Source organism: Amphiprion ocellaris, chromosome 1 (genome assembly GCF_022539595.1).
Source record: "Amphiprion ocellaris isolate individual 3 ecotype Okinawa chromosome 1, ASM2253959v1, whole genome shotgun sequence".
Taxonomy (NCBI): Eukaryota; Metazoa; Chordata; class Actinopteri; family Pomacentridae; genus Amphiprion; species Amphiprion ocellaris.
In genome coordinates, this window is record NC_072766.1 from 20,216,227 (window position 1) to 20,235,412 (window position 19,186).

Sequence of the window (19,186 nt, forward strand, 5' to 3'; positions counted from 1 at the left end):
TTAGTTTGCATTCTCTCTTTTAGAGAAAGCTCAATTAAATCCACCATGAATACCTAAAAAGGGCAAATAGGAATTTCAGATTTTTGATGTCACAAAGAATTAAAAAAAAGTGCTGCAAACTGTTGCTGTGTTTTAAGGAGGGAGCCTCCCATATGTGCAGAGAGACTAAGCAGTGAAGCTACAAAGGAAGCATGCTCAAGGACACCTGTTTCTTGCAGGGAGCAGTTTGTGAGAAGCATCTTGTCTGTGCAACACTGCACCAGTTATGTGTAAATGCAACGGAAAGGCACAGGATCCGATTGCAGTCCCTCGGCTCCACATGTAGCCCCAATGTACTTTAGAATGTGAAGACATTAAAAATTTGATGAAGTCCTAAGACGACACAATGTGACTATGTACTTAGTGAAGGATAACATGGAATATGAAGCATTTCTTCATTATATTTTTTAAAAGCCAAACTCAATCATTTATTAATCAAAGAAAACATGCAAAAGAGAATTTATTATACTGCTGAATATTCCCCCAATTAGCCTTACAGCATCAGCATAATGACTGTGATCCTCGTAGTAGAAACCACAGAGGACACTAGAACAAATTCATTTGCATGAAAGACCCACCTAACTTGAATTCACTCTGCATTTCTCTTTACATTTATGCTAAGGAATGCACAGAGCCTCTGGCTGTTCACTACAGTTATCTGCCAAAACTCTCTAGAAACTGATGTGCATTTCTCAAGAGATGGACGTTTTGAATTTGCTTCAGAAAACTAATTTCATATTAGGATGCCTCTGGTAGGAATATGCGGGGCCGTGTCCTGTGCTGAAAATAAAAAAAAAAAAAACCTGATGAAGAGGACAAGGGAGAGAAAAAGTCATGCTGGTCCTCCCTCCCTATTTCTGTCTCTCAGTCAGATGAGGTCATCAAACACCAACCTGCTTTGTATATTAATGATGTAACAGCCAGGGATCTTTGGACACCCCGTCCCCAGAGACTGCTTGGCTGGCAGCAGAGGAAGACTTCATCTTGATTTAAGAGAGAGATAACACCCTCGACAGAACTGTGACAAAGGCTAGATAGGCAGTGTGAGAGGAGATAGTGAGGGAGTGTCGACGGCAGCAGAGAGGACAAGGCTGGAGAAAAGAGAAGCAGAGGAGGGACTGTGCGATACACTGTGCCTTTAAAGCACCAAGCCCCTCCTACACACAGCGAAGCAGAAGAGCCGAGTGGTGCTGGCAGGAGCCTGAGCCCCACGATAAACTCTGGCATCAGCTTCCCTTCATCCGGCAGTCAGCGAGGACACAGTGAGGGCGTAGGGGCAGAGAGACGGGGGACGGAGAAAGAGAAAGAGTGACAGAGGGGGGGGGAGAGAGAGACAAAAACAGGCCAATAGACAAAGAGGGAGAGGCTGTCATAAGAATCACACAGCTCCTTTTTCACGGCAGCAGCTCAGTCGTTCTGTCTGCTGCCTCCAGATGCAGGCGAATGCTGATGGGGATGACGGGTGGCGTGTTTTCAGCAGCACAGTTTTCTGAGTGATGGTAGCGGCCGCAGCAGCATCACAATCCGAAGCAGGAGCTCTCCTCAGCGCTCTGGCTCTTAGTCATCCTCAGCCTCCTCTCTCCCTTCTCAGAGTGCTATCAGGGCCATTCATCGCTCCCATCTCATGCCTCCTGCCTCCTCCTCCTCCTCCACAGCTTCATCCTCCACTTCTACTCCTCCTCTGATGAGCCACAGCCTCAGAGTGAAATAACCCTGCTGATAGAAGCTTCTCTCTCTGTCAAGACAGTAAGTAGGGGAGGGGTGGGGGGAGAACTATGTGTGTGTGTGTGTGACAGAGAGAGAAGAGAGAGAACAGCAAGATGGTGAGAAGAAAAGATGTTAGTGTGTGCGACAGAGGGACTTCTAAAGAACCAGCAGGTTGTGTGTAGCTTGAGTGATCCCGCTGTGCCTGGACAGTGAGCTCTGGGCATAGCAACAGCAAAGTGATGCACAGGAAAGGTGAGTAGGTGTGTGTCCCAGCGGGTGTGTGTGTGTATGTGCCGCGTGTGGAGGTGAGGCAAGTGCTGCTGAAGCAAGACATTATTTTAACAGCAGCTAAATATCGTCAGCGTAGTTAATCCCTGTCTATCTTGGAGTCTCCTTCACTCTGTTGCTTTTTCTTCTTTTTTTGTAATGCTGCTGTGATTTAGAGAAAGAGGGACGAACTGAGAAAGGTAAAGGAGATGAGACATGAGAGATAAGTGATTGCTTTCCTTTCCGTCTGACCAGGTGCCATGTGTGATTGGCCGGCATACCCCGAGGCAGTGGCATCACCCTGGATTTGGCGAGAAGCTCTCCCCCCTGCTTGTTCTCTGGGGCTCCTTTGGGAAGCTTTCATGGGATTTACCTTGTCCTGCTGGATGGCACGGAGCTCTGTGCCTCTCTGAAAAGAGTCCACAGAGAAAACACACACTACATGGATAAGAAGTAAAATAATTATCCAATCACAGCACAAGCAGGCAGACCGGGTTCCCTTAGCAACAACTGAAGGAGAGACGAGAATCCTTTTCTCTTTCTGCTCCCTTGGTTTTTGGGCACACCCCTGTGGACTGCTGTGGGTCAGTGTTTTGCGAGAGGACTTGGAAAGCGCTGTTGCGTAAGACAAGCTGCCACCCAAATTCCAGGGGAAGGTGCTCATTTGCCTTCCAGCCACCTTGTTACTATGTCTCATCGGCACCATGAATTTTTTTGTTATCCCTCCACAAATTCTCATCACAAGTCACGTTCCGCTGGCTTAGAAATCAATTCATTCTGATCCCACGCCACCTGGAATGAGTCCTGCGTTTGGGGGGAGATCGGACGCTCTGTGAAAAGACCCACACCTACCTTCCTCTCTTTCATGGACGAGCAATGAAAGACAACATGGTTAGGTCATCATCTGCAAAGAAAATGGATGTGCAGCAAAGTTTATTTTGATGTGAGTTTCTTCTGAGAACCTTTTTTTTTCCTGGAGGAAAACAACACACTGCACAGAGGAATAATCGCTGTTTTTCCAACAGGATCCCTCCTTTCTGTTTAAAGACAGTAGCCCTTACGGAGGGACTATATTTAGAAGGCAAATCTTGTCCCCGCTGGCCACCAATAAAATAGAACACGATCATTTTGAAAATTGAGCCACCGCTGGGAGTTCTATTTTTCTATCTATGCTGGATAGCTTCCTCTACAGAAGGGTTAATGTGAACCTATTTTCTGCTTTCACTTTTGTATGTTAGCCTGCCATCATGTCACTGTGTTTCATGAGTAAAAAAGATTGTACAGGACAAGTGGAAGAAGGAAAAAGCATTTTCCCTGTGTAGATAGGCATTTTAAATAGCATCTCCTCGAGAACAGTTTCAAACATACACACTGACACACGAGATGAGTTGGCTCAACACGATTATGTAAGAGTTTGATACCAGCTTTAGCCCATGTATTTTGTGTCTTCTTTTTCCATGGATTTACTGTGTTTGACTTTTCCCATGCTCATTTCCTCTTCATTTCTGGAAGTGTCTACTAGAAGGCATGGATGTCAGAGTGTGACCCTGTGCCGAGTGTGCGGGCGAGGCAAGGTGTTTTGGCTGCCCAGGTGCTTTTAAGATGTTGAGGTCTCCCTGCGTGGCCGGGGCCCCTGTTCGGATCAGTAGCACTGAGGCTCCTTGTAGCCAAAGACATGGACCCCGACTCGGCTCCCCCACGCCCTCAGCCTGTTGGCCACTGGCCCCACGTCGCCCTGTAAAGGATGTCCCTCAGCAGAGCTCCGGCCCGGGACACCTCTGAGACCCCCAGCCCGAGAGAACGCATCCGCAGCCACATGAAGATGGTGATCGACCAGCTGGAAGGCATTCTCAAAGAGCTCAAGGATGTGGCCAAGGAACTCCGGGAGGTGAGGATCAAAATCAGCTTACACTTATCAGGCTTCTGGGGGGCGGCGGGGGGAAGAGAAGATTTAGAGGGAAACAGGGGAAGAGGAAGAGGAGAAGGAAGAGGCGCAGGTAGGGAGAGAAAGTGGGTGCCAGGTGGGTGTGCTTCTCCAGTAGGCTGCATTTAATTAGGTGTAAAATTCTTTTTGCAGCATGGAGATTACGATTAAGATTTGTAAGTGATGAGATCTCACTTTTTTGTGTGTTTGCAGTAGGAGGATACTGTTGATTAGTACCACGACGAGGCTGTCTTTCGTTTACAATCAACAAACAGTTGCTTATCGGCAATTACAAATGTCCTTCATGTGTTCAGTGGTGTCTTGTGGGAGGTACAGTAGATGTGAAGAGCTGTTAAAAGGCAGCAAAGCCAAGCTCAAAGGAAATACATACACAGGCTTAGATAAGATACAGGACTTAGCGCCGCAATAGTTATATAACCATTTTGTTAAGGATCAGCTGGATTCTTACTGTATTTTCGCAACTACCATGGTAACACTGAAATGTGTGTGTGTGTGTGTGTGTGTACAGTTCAGTCTGAGCAAGAATCAGAAAAGACAGATATTGTATGTGTTCTTATATGCACGTACAGCTATATGGACTGAAATAAATGTATGCGTGATGGCCGATAATCAGAGTACATCTGCTCGTGTGTGAGAGAGTACAGAATCTTTTCGGCATCTTCCTCCTGCAGTGTATTCAGAGCTGTGAGCTGTTCTTGCAAAGGTTCCTCCACAGAAAGCGATGAGGACAGATAGAGACACAGAGACAAATGAAACCTGAGCAAACAGTTGTGTCTGACCCATCCCACATCCTCCGAGCACATCACATGATTAGCCTCCCACCTGCTTCTGATCAGGGACGCAGAGGGAGCGGATCTACGTCTGTGTCTAAATGTGTTGAAGAGGCGAAATGGTGGATGTGGGTGCATGTAATGACCTGAAGAAGGAGCGTGGAGGGTTGGGGGAGTTTGAACAGCCAGGGTGAAGCTGTCATAATTCACTCCATCACTGCACAGGCACCTCACCCCCTCCCCCACCAACCCCTTCTCCCTGACTCCCAGTCCTGTCCCACTCACTACGCTCGACTTTATGTACTTGCACAGTTGGAGGTGCAAGGGCACAGCTCGCAGAGCACCTTCTCTCTGGTGAGCAGCAGAAGCCGGCCCACGTGCGGGAGTGATTGATGATTATGGGACAACTGCAAGTGGAATAATGCTGGCTGGAGCTATTTATAAACAAAAACACAGCCCTGTGCTTCTGCCAGCTCCAACACATATTACCAATCTTATCCTGGACCCCATTAGAGAGGGCTCTGCAAAGTGGCTCAAATGTCATTTTTCATTGGGAGAGCACAATCCCACATATTGAAATGGCTAAGGAATCATATTAGCTGCAGTGGCAGTCATAATGCTGGTATCAATATCCTGCAATTAACTGACCTAAGAGATTGTGGACTGTATCAAAGGGAGATGAAGAAACGGAACCAGTGTAGCACCATCAGATGCATGGAAGCCTAATGTTCCATAAAATCTCTCATTCTTGGCCACATGAAAGGAACACCATAATAGATAACAACTGTCACATAAATAAATGATGAATTGCCGTGTGAATGTAGTGAAATAAATAACTCAGTGAAGGAGCAGTAATGACTGATTATCACCCACAAGGTCTTTGGGGAATTGGAGATACTGCAGTGCTCCGCGGAGCTAAAGCTGACACTCCAAAGCACAAAGCTGCCCATAAATTAGGAAGTTAAGAGCGTGTTGCTAAACTTACTTCTCAGTACTGCTTTCACTGCTTAAAATCACATATGTACAGTGTCACTGTGCCAAGTGGCCAAAAGCAGACTCCAAGAAGCAATTGAAGCACCTCATTTTAACACATTATTAGTCACATTGCATAAGAATCTGCCTACATTCAATTTTCTGATCCTATTCATTGCCTCTATGGTGCATTGCATATTGCAGCGTTCATTTAGACCATTTACTCCATACCGTTAAATGTTAAATGAATTAAAAGTGCAAGTTTTGGAAGGTTTTCTAATCAAGTTCTCGCTGTCTAGTATTCATAGCCTCATGCATCAACAATTTTAAAAAGGGTATTTTCAATATTTTTAGGCCACTAGAGTGCAGGGAATAATACTTTCACAACTAAATTTTAAATGAAGATTTGCAAAGTTTACCAGTTTATAATTGAATAAATATTTCAAGCACCAAGGAAACATTTAACAAGGCCCAAAGGGATTTTCAAATCCAGAAAGGTAGGTGAGACAGAAAGCTGTTAAAATCATTTTTTTAATTTGTGTTTTGTTTGCCAACACTTGGCATGGCAGGTAAAGGCGACTAGACCTGCTGTTTAACATGGAGTACCTTGTCCAAAATACGTACTGTTGCAGATTTGGAATCTTCCAAACATGAGGTTCATCGACTTGTAGATTTTTTATTTAGCAGAACAAAGTGTGAAATAATTGATAATAATCACAGTCAATAACCTTGGTGAATAAACACTGAACACAGTCAACATGATGGTATAAACTAGGAAAAGAGAATCTGTGAAAATAAAAAGAATTGCCTTTCTAAGAAGCCAAAACTGTCTTCCTTTACCCATGAAGTCTCAAAGTCTTAAAAAGGGGTCACTATAGGGTCTTACTTTTCTGTCTGCCATAATTCATCATCCTCACTGCTAATAATCCCTTCCCTGGAGGACTTGGCCAACTCATGTCCTAAATACTGGCCAAAATAGGTTCACCATATTCACTGAAAGTCAGTTGCATTATTGCACATAGTTTTGCTACTTTACCATGTACTTGTCTAAAATTAAAACCAGCTGACACTTTGTAACCTGTGAAATGTGGCTACCTGCCCCAAAGTGAGTAGATAAGCATGTTTTATTATAGCAACTGCCTAAAACTATGCATTTACTAATAATATACTAAACAAATACAATAGAGTAGTGAAGACACACAATCGAGAATCTTTATACTATTAGTAGACAAAAGGAAGTTATTAGAATTTAAACAGAATCATGTAAAGCACCACTGTTTTCTGCTCATGCTGCAGTCAAGTCTCAGGCAGCAAATCTCCTTTACATGTTAAAGAAAAATGTAATACAGAGCATGGATTGTTTTTTCAAGATTGCTCCCTTCAAAAACGCATTACTGTCAAATGCAGCCTGTCTTACTTACAGGCTTCATGACAGGCAAAATGAGAAGGACCTAAAGGAAGGACATCGGGAGGTAACATACTGATAAACTACTCTATTTGTAATAATAATACTGGCAGGAGCGGCAACTCTAAAAGAAATAATTCATTTAGATATCATGTCAACCTTGGACTTTCTAGAAGTCTGAGGATAAACAAGAGGGAAAATAGCACCAAACAGAATACAGCGTAACCTCTGAAACCTGAGTTGTTACTTCTGCGAAAGTGGAATTTCAATGAAAGACGGGCAGCTATGGAAACAAATGCAGGAGTGCACCCATGTTGGTTATTAGAGAGTTTGGGACTGGGAAATTGAAAGAATTTAATGAAGTGGTAAAGGGAAAAAAATGAATCAGGGGAAAAGCTGCAGTGGCATGGATTGGGGGGAAACGGGGTTGGCAGTGAGCTACACATCTTTATATGGAACCAAACAGAAATGATGGACTGTTATTATGTGGATGTAGTTATTATGCAGAATGATAGCATGAGTAGATGATGCTTCATGTCTGTGCTCAGCTCAAGACAAATGAACACAGGAAGGCAATCAGGATTTGTAGAAGTAAAGCTCCAACAGAGAGGACTGAATATAAGCCAGACAAAGAGCAATTATCAGTAGCAGAGCACAGCATGTACCGGACACTGGCCTCTATCAAGTCAGCCTTTTGGTATTTGCATGCATATGTTCATGTAACGCTGGAGACTGGCTTACTACTGACCTGAAGAAGGAGGACAGAGGCAGTAGCAAAACACTAGTGTCAGATGAAATCGGTGTTCTCCAAATGTCAGCTTTTTGGGAATGTAGTACTGAGTAACAATTCTAATAATTAGACTGGCCACCGAGCTGTTTCAGAATGATATAATGGAGATTTAAGTGTGTCATGAATGCTTTTGAACTACAAAAAAAATTACAGTCATCATGTTTTCACTTGTGATTAGCAGCAGCGGGACTATCGGCCTTCGCTTTCAGGTTGTGCTCGTTTCTGGAAGAGACAACTTGTGCTCAACAAGCTCAGTTCACTCTAAATAGCAGATGCATGTGTCACAAATGGGTGGTCTATTCAATTTCTATTCATCACCCAATACCAGCTGCATGATCCCACTGGCCTGGCTGTCAAATCAAGGCAATTGTGCTAAAATGGAGTCTGTCAAAGAAAAACTGCCATGTAAATGATCTGATCAGGATACTACTATGTGGTGGTCTTTCATATCAAAAGCATGTTTAAATGCTGTGTTGTTGAAGCTTGGCATCGACAGTGAGGTATCCAAACACCAGGCCCCAGATCACTCACAGCCTCACAGCCAGCCGGCAAGCCAGTGGTGTCTCTGGATCAAGTCTGAAACCAGTTATGACACATCCACGTCAGGGTGGAGGGTGGGCACAGTCCCTCCCTGCTAAAGCTACTGCACTCAGCGCTGAACCAAATCTGTTCCAAACCCAGAGGCAGCCCAAGGGAGACTCAAACCAAAATCAAAGGGCCATTTTTTTCCTTTTTTTTTTTTTGAAGGGGGCATATCCTCTCCTCACTCTGTTTCCCCCTGCTGATGCTGCTGCTGAGCAGGGCACGGAGCAGAAAACTGCTTAGCAAGAACACTTCACCATTTAACCATGGGGAGGGCTCTTGTAATCACTTGCAGTTTCACTCAGAGTAGAACAATATAAAGGACACTGGCAAACATGCTCTCATTCCATGAAATTGCTGATCCTATTATAGGGAATATTTTGGGGAAGATTTAAGGACGATGACATAAGAAAATTCCTTTGGGGACGCTGTGTCACTGCAGAAGTATGAAATACAACAGAGTATCTCCTTTTATTTTCAAATTCCAGATTTGACCTCGATTTATTAAGCTGACAAAATCCTCTCCACAAATTAAAAATATCTGTCCTGTGAGCCAGAGAACTGGAAGAAATATAAGAAAGCATGTACATTAAAAAAAAAAAAGTGCTTCTACTATATATGTGCCAACATATTGGAGTAGCTGCATAGCAAATAAAAACCCAAATTAATCCAGCTATTAATGGCGACTTAATAGGCTGAATAATAAACTTGGCAGGTGATTGTGGCTCTTTTTGTTCATCCAAATGAATGCCTACAATCAGAAATTACAATCGGTCACAAAGCTGTGTTCTGATGGATCATTTTCCACAAAACAACAATTTTGATATGGCTGCCAGTGTTGTGTGTTTGCTGCCCAGTTGACCACAGCCTAGTGATCTCCACTGAGGATGGCCAAGCCTGTTTTCCACAACAGAGTCCATTTACTTTAGATTAAGGCAGTGTTTGGCCCATTCTCCGACATGTGAACATATCGTCCAGCTGACCTCGCGGGCCAACAATGCTCACTGGGCAGCACTGAAAGCGTAACCACACACAGAGGAAAGCACCCCTCAACCTGCCATACCTGGGCCAAAGATTTCTTCTCATTAAAAGCCATTTGGAGGAAATGACAAGTACCCGCCTGCTGTGTCTGTCAATTTGTTCCTCCTTGCCTGACCTCTTTTGTGTGTGGAAATTAAATTCCTAAATTAAACTTGGTGACGTGCCTCCAGCAGAGTTCGCTTTGCTCAGGAAAACAACAAGAACAAGGTTCCTCAAGCCTTATCTATTCTTCACTGAATACAAAACACCCTGCCATCCCCATACCTGTGTTGCGGCCTTGAGCTGAGCTCCACATAAATTTGTCTGTTCTTAGAGAGAATCAGGGGCTCAGTTAATCGCCGGGCTGATGAAATACTGCTTCGGGATTTGAAGTAGAATGTCCGATCATCTCTTGAGCGAGGTGGTCTTAAATAGAATGTGACCTGGTCAAAGTCGTGCTCATGCTTGCAAGTGAAAATCCATGATTGTGACACCGCTGACCGACACACACTCCTTACTGATTTAATACAAAGAGAGGATATTTTTACATACAATCTTATACATTTAGCTGACCAGCATGCAATGGTAACAATATAAGATCTTTAATTCCCAGATCCACATATTGATAAAGTAAGCAGTACCGAGGACTGGAAGGAGATCAAAGGAGGGAGGGAGTCGAGGTAAACAACGGGTTAAGACTTTAGCGGCATCTAACCTTGAGAGCTGTGGAGAGAATAAAAACTGCACCACGCAAAGCATTCCCCTGAGCCTCTTTTACCTAGCTCTGTTGTGGAGCTCCAGCTTCTTTAGGATGCAGGCCCAGCATATTGACTAGCCCATCATGCCTGTAAGACCCACTGGATTAGCTGGCCCTTTCAGCTCTGCCTCCCTCCACGAACCCTGCACTCAGCACAGACTGTAATGAGGGCTTTAGGTTAGACCTCTGCTGAGGTAAACACTCCAAAAAAATTACGCTTGTTGTGCTCATTGATTTTTATCAACTAACACACCTACCGTGGGCTAGTTACAGATAAAGCAGTGAAATGTTTTTATACCATGCATGTTTCTGCTTTGTGATTCAGCCACAAACCCTTTTGCTTGTCCCAAAGCAAGGATAGAGCTGAATAGGATGAAATAAAGGGTGTTAAAGGCAGAGCAAAGAAAGACAGAGAATGTGCGCAAAAGAGAAAGAGACGGAGAGGGGGAGATGAAGGGCGGATGGAGATAATGGTTTCTCCTGCTGCACAGAATTGCGACAGACTGGGTGGAACAGCTTAGATCAATTGTTGCAATTGTGCTCGTTCGTGGGCGTGTTTAGGATTGTTTTGGCCTATCTCTGTGCTGTGAATAAAACCAGTAGGCTGTAGTTAATGGTGTGAAAAATGGCATCCATCGAAGTGCACAAGCAGCCTCCAAGAATAGCTACATCATTTCATTGTGTCAAAGCAAACGGTACGCAGAGGGACAGCTTTCTCTCCATTAGGCCGTCAGACTGTCTCTTCTTCCAGGTGTGGATACAATTTCTTTTCCAAGTATGCACATGCAAAATGAGAAACAGAAATTAATAATGTGATCTGATTTTGAAGAGATGCTATATTTTCCTTCATTTCTGAGCTCAGGGCAGCGTGGGCCGACCCACTCACCAGTGGTGCAGCTTAATCCAGCTACAATCTTTGGAAGTGTGTTATGCTGAGAGATCATCGAGAGGCATTTTTTGTCCTTCCTTTTATTTTTAGCCGTAGTCTGTGACGCATCATAAATCAACCCAGTTTTGAATGAGATTGTTCAGTTTCAACCAGCAGAAATAGCTGAACTTAGATGGTACAAAACTAAGCAGCTGTATCCTTTTTTAAGGTTTGTTTAAGGGATTTCAAGTTTAAACACATAACCTGTCCATCCTGACACACAATGTCAAGCAGGTGCTCTCAGATAACTGGTTAACACTGTTCAGAATTTCTGATGATCGAACCGAGGGAAAATGACATTGCATCCGGTGGTTTAGTCTGAGCGGTGAGAAAAGTTGCCAGAAAAAAGAAAAAAAACCTAAAGAGTGTCACAAGTTACAACAGTGAGGCTCACTTATGTGACTCTAATTCTGGCAAAGCATTTGTAATGTTGCATAGTGTGTGTGAGTGGTGCATTTTCGATGATGTGACTTGGTTTTTAATTTTACAGCACTGTGAGCTCTTTGGTTCCTTACTATCACCAGATTTTATCACTTCTATGAATAATTGAAGGATATTTGGCTTCCTGGCTTGCTAGTTAATGTTAGCAGTTAAAAGGGTAGTAAAATAGCATTTTGTATAGCGGGAAGGTCATTTATTCCACAAAATCTTTATTGTGAAACGACACAGCCTGTGTCACAGGTCATTTCACTGTGGCAGTCCAATGAACTGTACTAAAGAGGAGCCTAAAATTGTGTAATTTGCTTTAATTAAAACAAATATGGCACTGCAGTAATCAACTACCATGGATGAAATGCACTTAAAGCAACACTTACCCCGAACTCTCCAAGAATCAATGGGTGCTTGTACCTTGATACTCCATTGTGAGTTTAAGGAGGAGGAAAGTTCGCTGAAGCATTTCACTTTTGTTAATTTATTCTAGAAACCATTTCATATGATAATGAAGAATGATGCTTTGCCTCCTGTTTACCTTGGCACAAAGTACATCTGTGCGGAGTTCTGATCGTATTACCACAAAACACAAATGTTCAAGGTTTCTATAAGGAAATTGTCAGAGTTATGCATTAGCACAGACTGTGGCCATTTATTACAAAGCCCCCCCCTTTCTTTGTGTCGTGAAAAACAACAAACACAGGACAAAATGAGGACACGCCATGGAAAAGCAATCTTTTTAGACTCTAAATTTTGGCATTATCGTTTGGCAATGTCAGCTCAGTTGTTACGTCTTCAATTAGATTTGTGTAGCGTTGTATAAATTCAGAATCTTCTCAGCTGCATGCTACTGAAGGAATGCTACTTGCACACATCAGAGCAGCTGTACGTGTGGCAAACAAAGAATTACTAAAAATAAACTGATCTAAATTCCTAATTCAAAGTTGTCTCAGCAACACTAAAAATGTGGTCTTTAAAAATGTTCACAGAGGAACATCCATTTGTTTCCTGATGTTGGATGTTTCTGATGTTTATCCAAATTTAAAAGCTTTGAGCAACAGTAGTTCCAAAAGTTTTTTTTTTTTTTTCCCAGAAGCTAGCTAGGAAGTTGAGTTGATCATTTTTGTCCTATGTAGTGCTGTCATGAAGCTAATGGTTGGTTTTAGACTTTTATTTGTCTAGCATTGGGAATGGTTTGTTGAAATTTGAACAGGCACAGGTTGGTTAGGAGTATTAAACACAGCCAGGGAGTAAGAACTGCTTTAGAATGTGAATTTAGAGAGAACAAAGCCTCAGATGTACTCAGCTGAACTTTAAGTTTAACTTAATGGGCTCATAACCACATTTGGGACCTTAACTTTAAAGTATTTGTTGCTAATTTTGGAAATGCTGCAGAGAATAGACACAGTTGTGAGTAGTGACAAATAATGAAGGGATTTTTGGAATATTCACAGTTTTCTCTAATTGCAAGATCACAGACTCTTGGAGGAAATAATAGGTTCATACAGAGGTGACGCACCTTGCCATGTGAGCACTAGAACTTGAAGAAATGCCTAAACAATAGATTCTCTTACTGGGATTTGTTTCTAATCCATCTAATTAATGCCAACTAGACCAAGGTCCATTTAACATTTAAATGTCATTAATTACTTCACTTTGTGAGGACCCTGTCTGTGTGAATATCTAAGGAGAGTGTCTGAGCTTGGCCTAGGGTGTCATAGCTAATCTGAGTCATGGACCTGGAAGGGATCTGTCCTATTAAATGAATCAGTTATTTTTGTTGTCACTTACTATGCAAGGGAAGATTTGAATGTCACACATGGGTGAGAGTGGCCGAGTCTACAATGAGGGTGACGTTAAAGGTAGAGTCAGCGATACTAATCTAAAACAGTTTTTGTAAAAATCTGTGAATAACACCTCATGATCAACTAGCTGTCCATTCTGTGTGTACACTGAAAAAAAAAAAAAAAACACATCGCTCTCCTTCTGTAAATGAGAAATAAACTAAGGACGTTTGTACTTGTGCACAGGGCAGGGGCAGAAGAAGGGGAGATGGGCAAATGGGGCAGTTGGGGTAAAAAGGAATTATAAATCTGGTATATGCAAATTACCTAAATATGCCAAATAGATAAATATTAACAATTCATCTCCATAATCACAGACTCCACCTATAAGTGAAGCACGATTTTTTGGGGAATAGATATCATTATCCTGCAGCAACATGGCCATCTGACGACTGCACAGCTAAATCAGGGCAGTGAGATATTAATCATCATAAAAGGAGTGAATCCTGCAAAGATGCCTCATAGACAGCTGCACTAAAACCCATGAATCCCAAAATTTAAGCATGCACATGGAAAACAGAATGGCACACAGAGCTGCATCGAGACGTAACACCTGTTCACTCGGAAAGCCTCTATGCATGCTGGGAGGAGGGTGCGTAAACGGTGAGTAGGAGATTGTGGGCAAGGACTGAAGGTTCCTAGATTTATGCTTTGCAATTCTTTGTGTACTATGTCTTCAATCGTTTTGGCAAGGTGGCGAGTTGTTGGCTTGCATACTGGACGGTTGGTGTTAGATTTTGTTGGGGATGGTATCCAAAAGGAAGCTGTCTATCCAACATGGAGTGAGGCTTGTGCCAGTAAGTGTTGGTGGAGCAGGTGCTGAGGCTGCAGGTGAATAAGCTGGCCATGATAATGAGTTATACTTCCAGTATGAATTTAGCTCATTTGTGAAAGACGAACCCTTTTTCTCAGCTCATTATAAGTGGCCTTTGTCATAATTGTACGTGTTTCACCACAGTCACTGTGTTTTCCTGTAAGAGCAGCACCTTTAAATTCTCTGAGTTTTAGTTGTAAAACCAGACAAAATGAAACCCCGTTGAGTGTCTTCAAAGACAGCGCTCCATGTTTCTGGAATCTCCCCCTGTCTCTCTTTCTGTCATTGCTTTACCCTGGCAGCTCACACTCTGCCAGTGGCACGGCATGGATGGCTGCCACCACTGTCATTGTCAATAGCATGACAACACACTATCTAATGCCGGGCAGGGCAAAATGAAAGAGGCACAGCAGAGAGGACAGGCTAATTATTCAGACACACAGCTAAGAGCAGAAGGGGACAGAACATGTCAACAAACAGTGTGGGTGATTCATATTTTTTGTCATCGGCGCAGTCACCTGTGCAGTTGGCAGTTTATGGCCAAGATGATGAAGATTTCTGACTTTTATGCGTAGTAGCAAGGTCTGTGAGGGTGAAAAAATATAATTACACTTTTTGGTCTGTTGTTGTTGTCAAGGATATTAACTGGAGATGAGACTCTGTGTTACAAGGTCCTGATTAGAGAGACAGATATTAATTATGATTATGCAAAAAGCAGACTCGGAAAAAATTAATTTACTAATAAACATGCACCAGTTCGAGCAAATTCTCAAGGTTAACAACTTTCTTGACTTTCTTATCTGTTTTCATTATTGAGCAGTGACAATCATTTACAAAAAAAAAAAAAGATTTTCAGGTAGAAATGCTGCTGATGGCCCATTTGCTGTATACAGTATAAACATCATAAAATGTAACATTTCATGGACTCCTGATGATGTTGTTTTACTCGTTAATATTGTCATTTGTTATCTGGACTTTTAATAGAACATATCTTTTGTATTTATATGCCCTGTTGCCATGAGTAGTGTTCAAATGATCCCACTTCATTACATTGTTAATATTAAATACTTGTTGTGGGTGATTGCTTGTAGTGTTACATGGACACGCTGACTCGTGGCTACCTGCTTATTGTTTTGCTCCAGTGAACACAATTGTCGGTGATCACTGGTAGGAGGCCTGTAGGAAGCTGTTACTACTGACAAATGGCTGTATGATTTTAAAAAGAATGATCTGATCAAATGCCTCATAATGCTAAGAGCCCAAGAATTACTGTTAGCCTCTTGAGCTAGTTTTATAATCCTCTGTTTTAAGATTATGCAGCTGTTTGACTACAGAAACAGAAAGATAACAGAGACAACACAATATTCAACACTGATGTGATAGTCCCATAAGCATTTGTTTGGTGCTGATGGAGTGCAGTTTGTATAATCTGATTGAAATTCATATACTTGTTGTACACACTGCAAGATCCAGTCATCATTAAAAGGATATAGCATGCAAAAGAGAAAGTAAAAACAATGTAATCACAAAAGTTGTACTGACATTTAGGGTGTACTGAACTCATGAATCTAGTAACCAGTGATAAATTTACTCAATCACTGCGCTTAAGTAGAATTCTAAGTTCCTTGCACTTTATTGAGTATTTAACTTTTTTTTGCTACCTTCTACTTTGAGTCCACAATATTTCTGAGGGAAACACAGTCCTTTTTTTACTCCACTACATTTGTCTGACAGCTGTAACCTATCATGGTACAATGGATGCTATAAAATAAATGAATTGTTATACAGTAAATTAAGCTACCTGACAGTATATAAAATGAGCTAAATCAGCTCTATCTCAGTCAGCTACAATATTTGAAAGCTGCCTGCATTTAAATGCATCACTGATAATAATTGTGAAAAATAGAATACTTGCAGACACTATTTTGGTGTGCGATAAATACTTTACCTTTCCATTTTAAGTACATTTTGTTGTTTATATTATCATATTTTAACTTAAATGTTTTAAATGTAGGAATGCAGCATTTAAAGTGTGATAACGCTAAAAGCTCTGGATACTTTTTCCACCACTGTGAGTAACTTCCAAGAAAATCTTCCACCTTAAAAGTTGCAAGGGGTCTTTAAGTGACACAGTGAATTAATTTTTTCTACCTAGCTAAGGTTTATAAATATTAAGAGGCAGCACAGTATCCTTTCATTCATCACACGCTTGTGTGATGTTTTTGTTTTTTGTTTGTTTCCAAACATACATTGCAAAGGAAGCCTGTTAAATGTGGACAGTTTGTGCTGCATTCACAATGCCTACAGGAAATGAAAGCGTGCTTAGCGACATGTTCACAGCCCAGCCTGTTAGATGAGCTTGACCTCTGCCTGCACTGCAAATTTTCCTCAGAATGGATGTTTCTAATGCGACTTCATTAGCTCAGGACAATAAGTTAATGAAATAATTCAAAATGCAAACTATTTTCGTTCAATAGCTCATGTTGCTTATTACCACACTAATGACAACTTAATACATCCATAAAATCTCCTACTGCAACTGTTTCATAACATGATGAAACTATTCATAACTTCAGTCTAACATTGTATCTTGTGGTCACTAGCTGACTAATGTATGTAAATTTGCCACCATAGGGATAGTGGTTACATAACCTTCACAACAAGCCGTAAATTAACTGTGCGTGTGACGCAGGTGCCCTCCAGTGCTAACTCTCGATGAAACTGACTTGAATAAAGTGAGCACTGGGAGAACCATTAGTAACACAAAATGGGCTTTTTAACAAAACCAACAAAGGAAACAGATTTGTGACAATCTAAACATCTCTGCTTTTAAAGGATTATAATTCAAAAAATGTATGGGGAATAAAGGGGATCAATGTGTCCACTTAACACAAATGACTTACAAAGGCTGTAATAATTCCTAATTAGAATCATTTAATATGTGAAGTCGTTCTCAAGCAAAAATGGACACTTGCTGATTGCACTTGACATACATGGCAAATAACTGAATACTTCTGTTGAAAAGAAAGATATATCATCTTCATATGTGTGAAACTGGAAACTGAACATCTTTTCCTCTTTTGTAGATGGTATATAGATTGAAGAAAACAATAATTAATCACAGAAACAAGCAGATCAATGTGCAATAAACCTATTGTAATAATTTCACTTCATTTCATGCTCTCAAAGTAAGTATGTTTCTTCTTAATGCATGGACTTGTGGTATTTAATGTGTAGGTTATCCTAGAGCCAACAGAACAAAGAGTAATCCTAACAGTAATGATCAACACTATTAAAGGTCGATCGCATGATTTATTTTATTAATTTAAAGATAAGCATCAATACAAAAAGCTCCTTCAATTAAAGGTTGTATTGATGGGGGTCACCTTGGTCATGTTATTAAAATCTGCAATTATGCGAGGAGTCAAACATTGATTGAAATTAATATGGTTTGATTGACTGATTTACAGTATTTAGTGCCTCCATTTTTACTCCGCCAAGGAATATGGCGGAGTTATGTGACGATCCGCGTATGTTTGTCTGTGAGTCTGCCTGTCTGTGTGAAACATCACTCAAAAACGGACTGACGGATTTGGATGAAATTTTCAGAGAAGGTCAGACATGACACAAGGACCAAGTGATTAGATTTTGGCAGTAATGCGGCTTATAATCTGGATCCACGGCTTTGTCAAGGATTTCCCATTGCCAGATATAGCTGCCGGCACAGCGTCGCTGTAACCATGACGTGAACACTGTGTCAAGGTGCCTGCTGGTGATCACATAATTGCGATCCTACTACAAAATGACCATGATTTATTAGTTGGAAATCATACATAAGAAACAAATGATTAAACTGTGGGCTGTTTCTGAGTTCCATCAATTCCTGCCGCCCGCAACATATTTAGGTCACCCAATGTAGCAAACCCCAGTCAGACACATTAAGTTCAGCCGTCAGCCTTATTTTGAACGCAAATTCACCTTTCTGTCCTTCACTCATTTCTTCACCGTAAGAGCTTGTCCTCATTCCAGCTAGGTGCTTCTAAGTTTAGACACATTCTTTGCTAGACAGCAACAGCGTGGAACTGTTTTCTTTCATCTTTATGTGAATTTTCGACTTTTCGGCAGCGTCTTCGTCATGTCAAGAATCCGCTTCTTAGATAAACACGTCCTGTATTGCTGGAATGGGGGAAAAATAAAAGCCCGGAACATTAAAAATACGTCTTCAAAACAAAAGCATGGAGGAACGGTAATTTTAACACCAGCAAAACAAAGGTTTGCCAAAAGTGATGAACTGATCAACGGACCTTTATAAGAGTAATTTAGATGCAATTCGGAATTCATACATAACATGCACATGCATAACACATGCCTGTGCTCAGCGCAAGGTCACTTTTTATTAAAGATTTCATCCGTCAGTAATGATACGTCAACTGAGCAGCCTTGGCAGAGTACTGCGCTCTCTGACTGCTTTTCTAGGTTTCTTATGTTTTAATTCTAAGTGCACTGTACAGTATAATTATTACAGCCTCCGTGGTTACAGTTTATTGTTAACCAAAACGTTTTTTTCAGTGAGTATGAAATGCAAGACAAGTTCATGTTCGTCCACACTGACTCACGTGTACAGCCCCAAGAAATACACATGCATACAATACGTTCACTTTGACACAGTGAAATCCATATTTGCATGCCTTGTGTTAAGGAAAGTACGAAGTAGCAGAGGAGTCTGACAAGTAAAGCCTCTCCACTGTCGTCAGTTCAGCTATGACTCACAGTTTTGTGGCTCCCAGTGAGGAGCACAGATTATTCAGTGGACTTGAGATGGTTGGCAGAGATACTAAGAATGACTTTTCGGGCAGGATAAGATATACGATATAGTGATAAGTTCCTGTAACATACTTTGCTTCTGTGTTAAGT

General features: G+C 41.6%; 1 protein-coding gene across 2 annotated transcripts in view; it reads left to right on the forward strand.

Annotated features, from left to right (window-relative positions):
- The first annotated feature begins 1,212 nt into the window (after positions 1-1,212).
- Positions 1,213-19,186, forward strand: part of insyn1 (inhibitory synaptic factor 1) — a 46,040-nt gene continuing 28,066 nt past the window's right edge. Inside the window, exons 1-2 of one of the 2 annotated variants that reach the window (XM_023274901.3) lie at positions 1,213-1,785; positions 2,269-3,901. In XM_023274901.3, the coding sequence (XP_023130669.1) occupies positions 3,758-3,901 (144 nt within the window). In that variant the 5' untranslated portion in view covers positions 1,213-1,785; positions 2,269-3,757. Of the gene's footprint in view, positions 1,786-1,805; positions 1,999-2,268; positions 3,902-19,186 lie in introns of those variants that run through there. The other variant, XM_023274902.3, reaches the window with a different exon arrangement.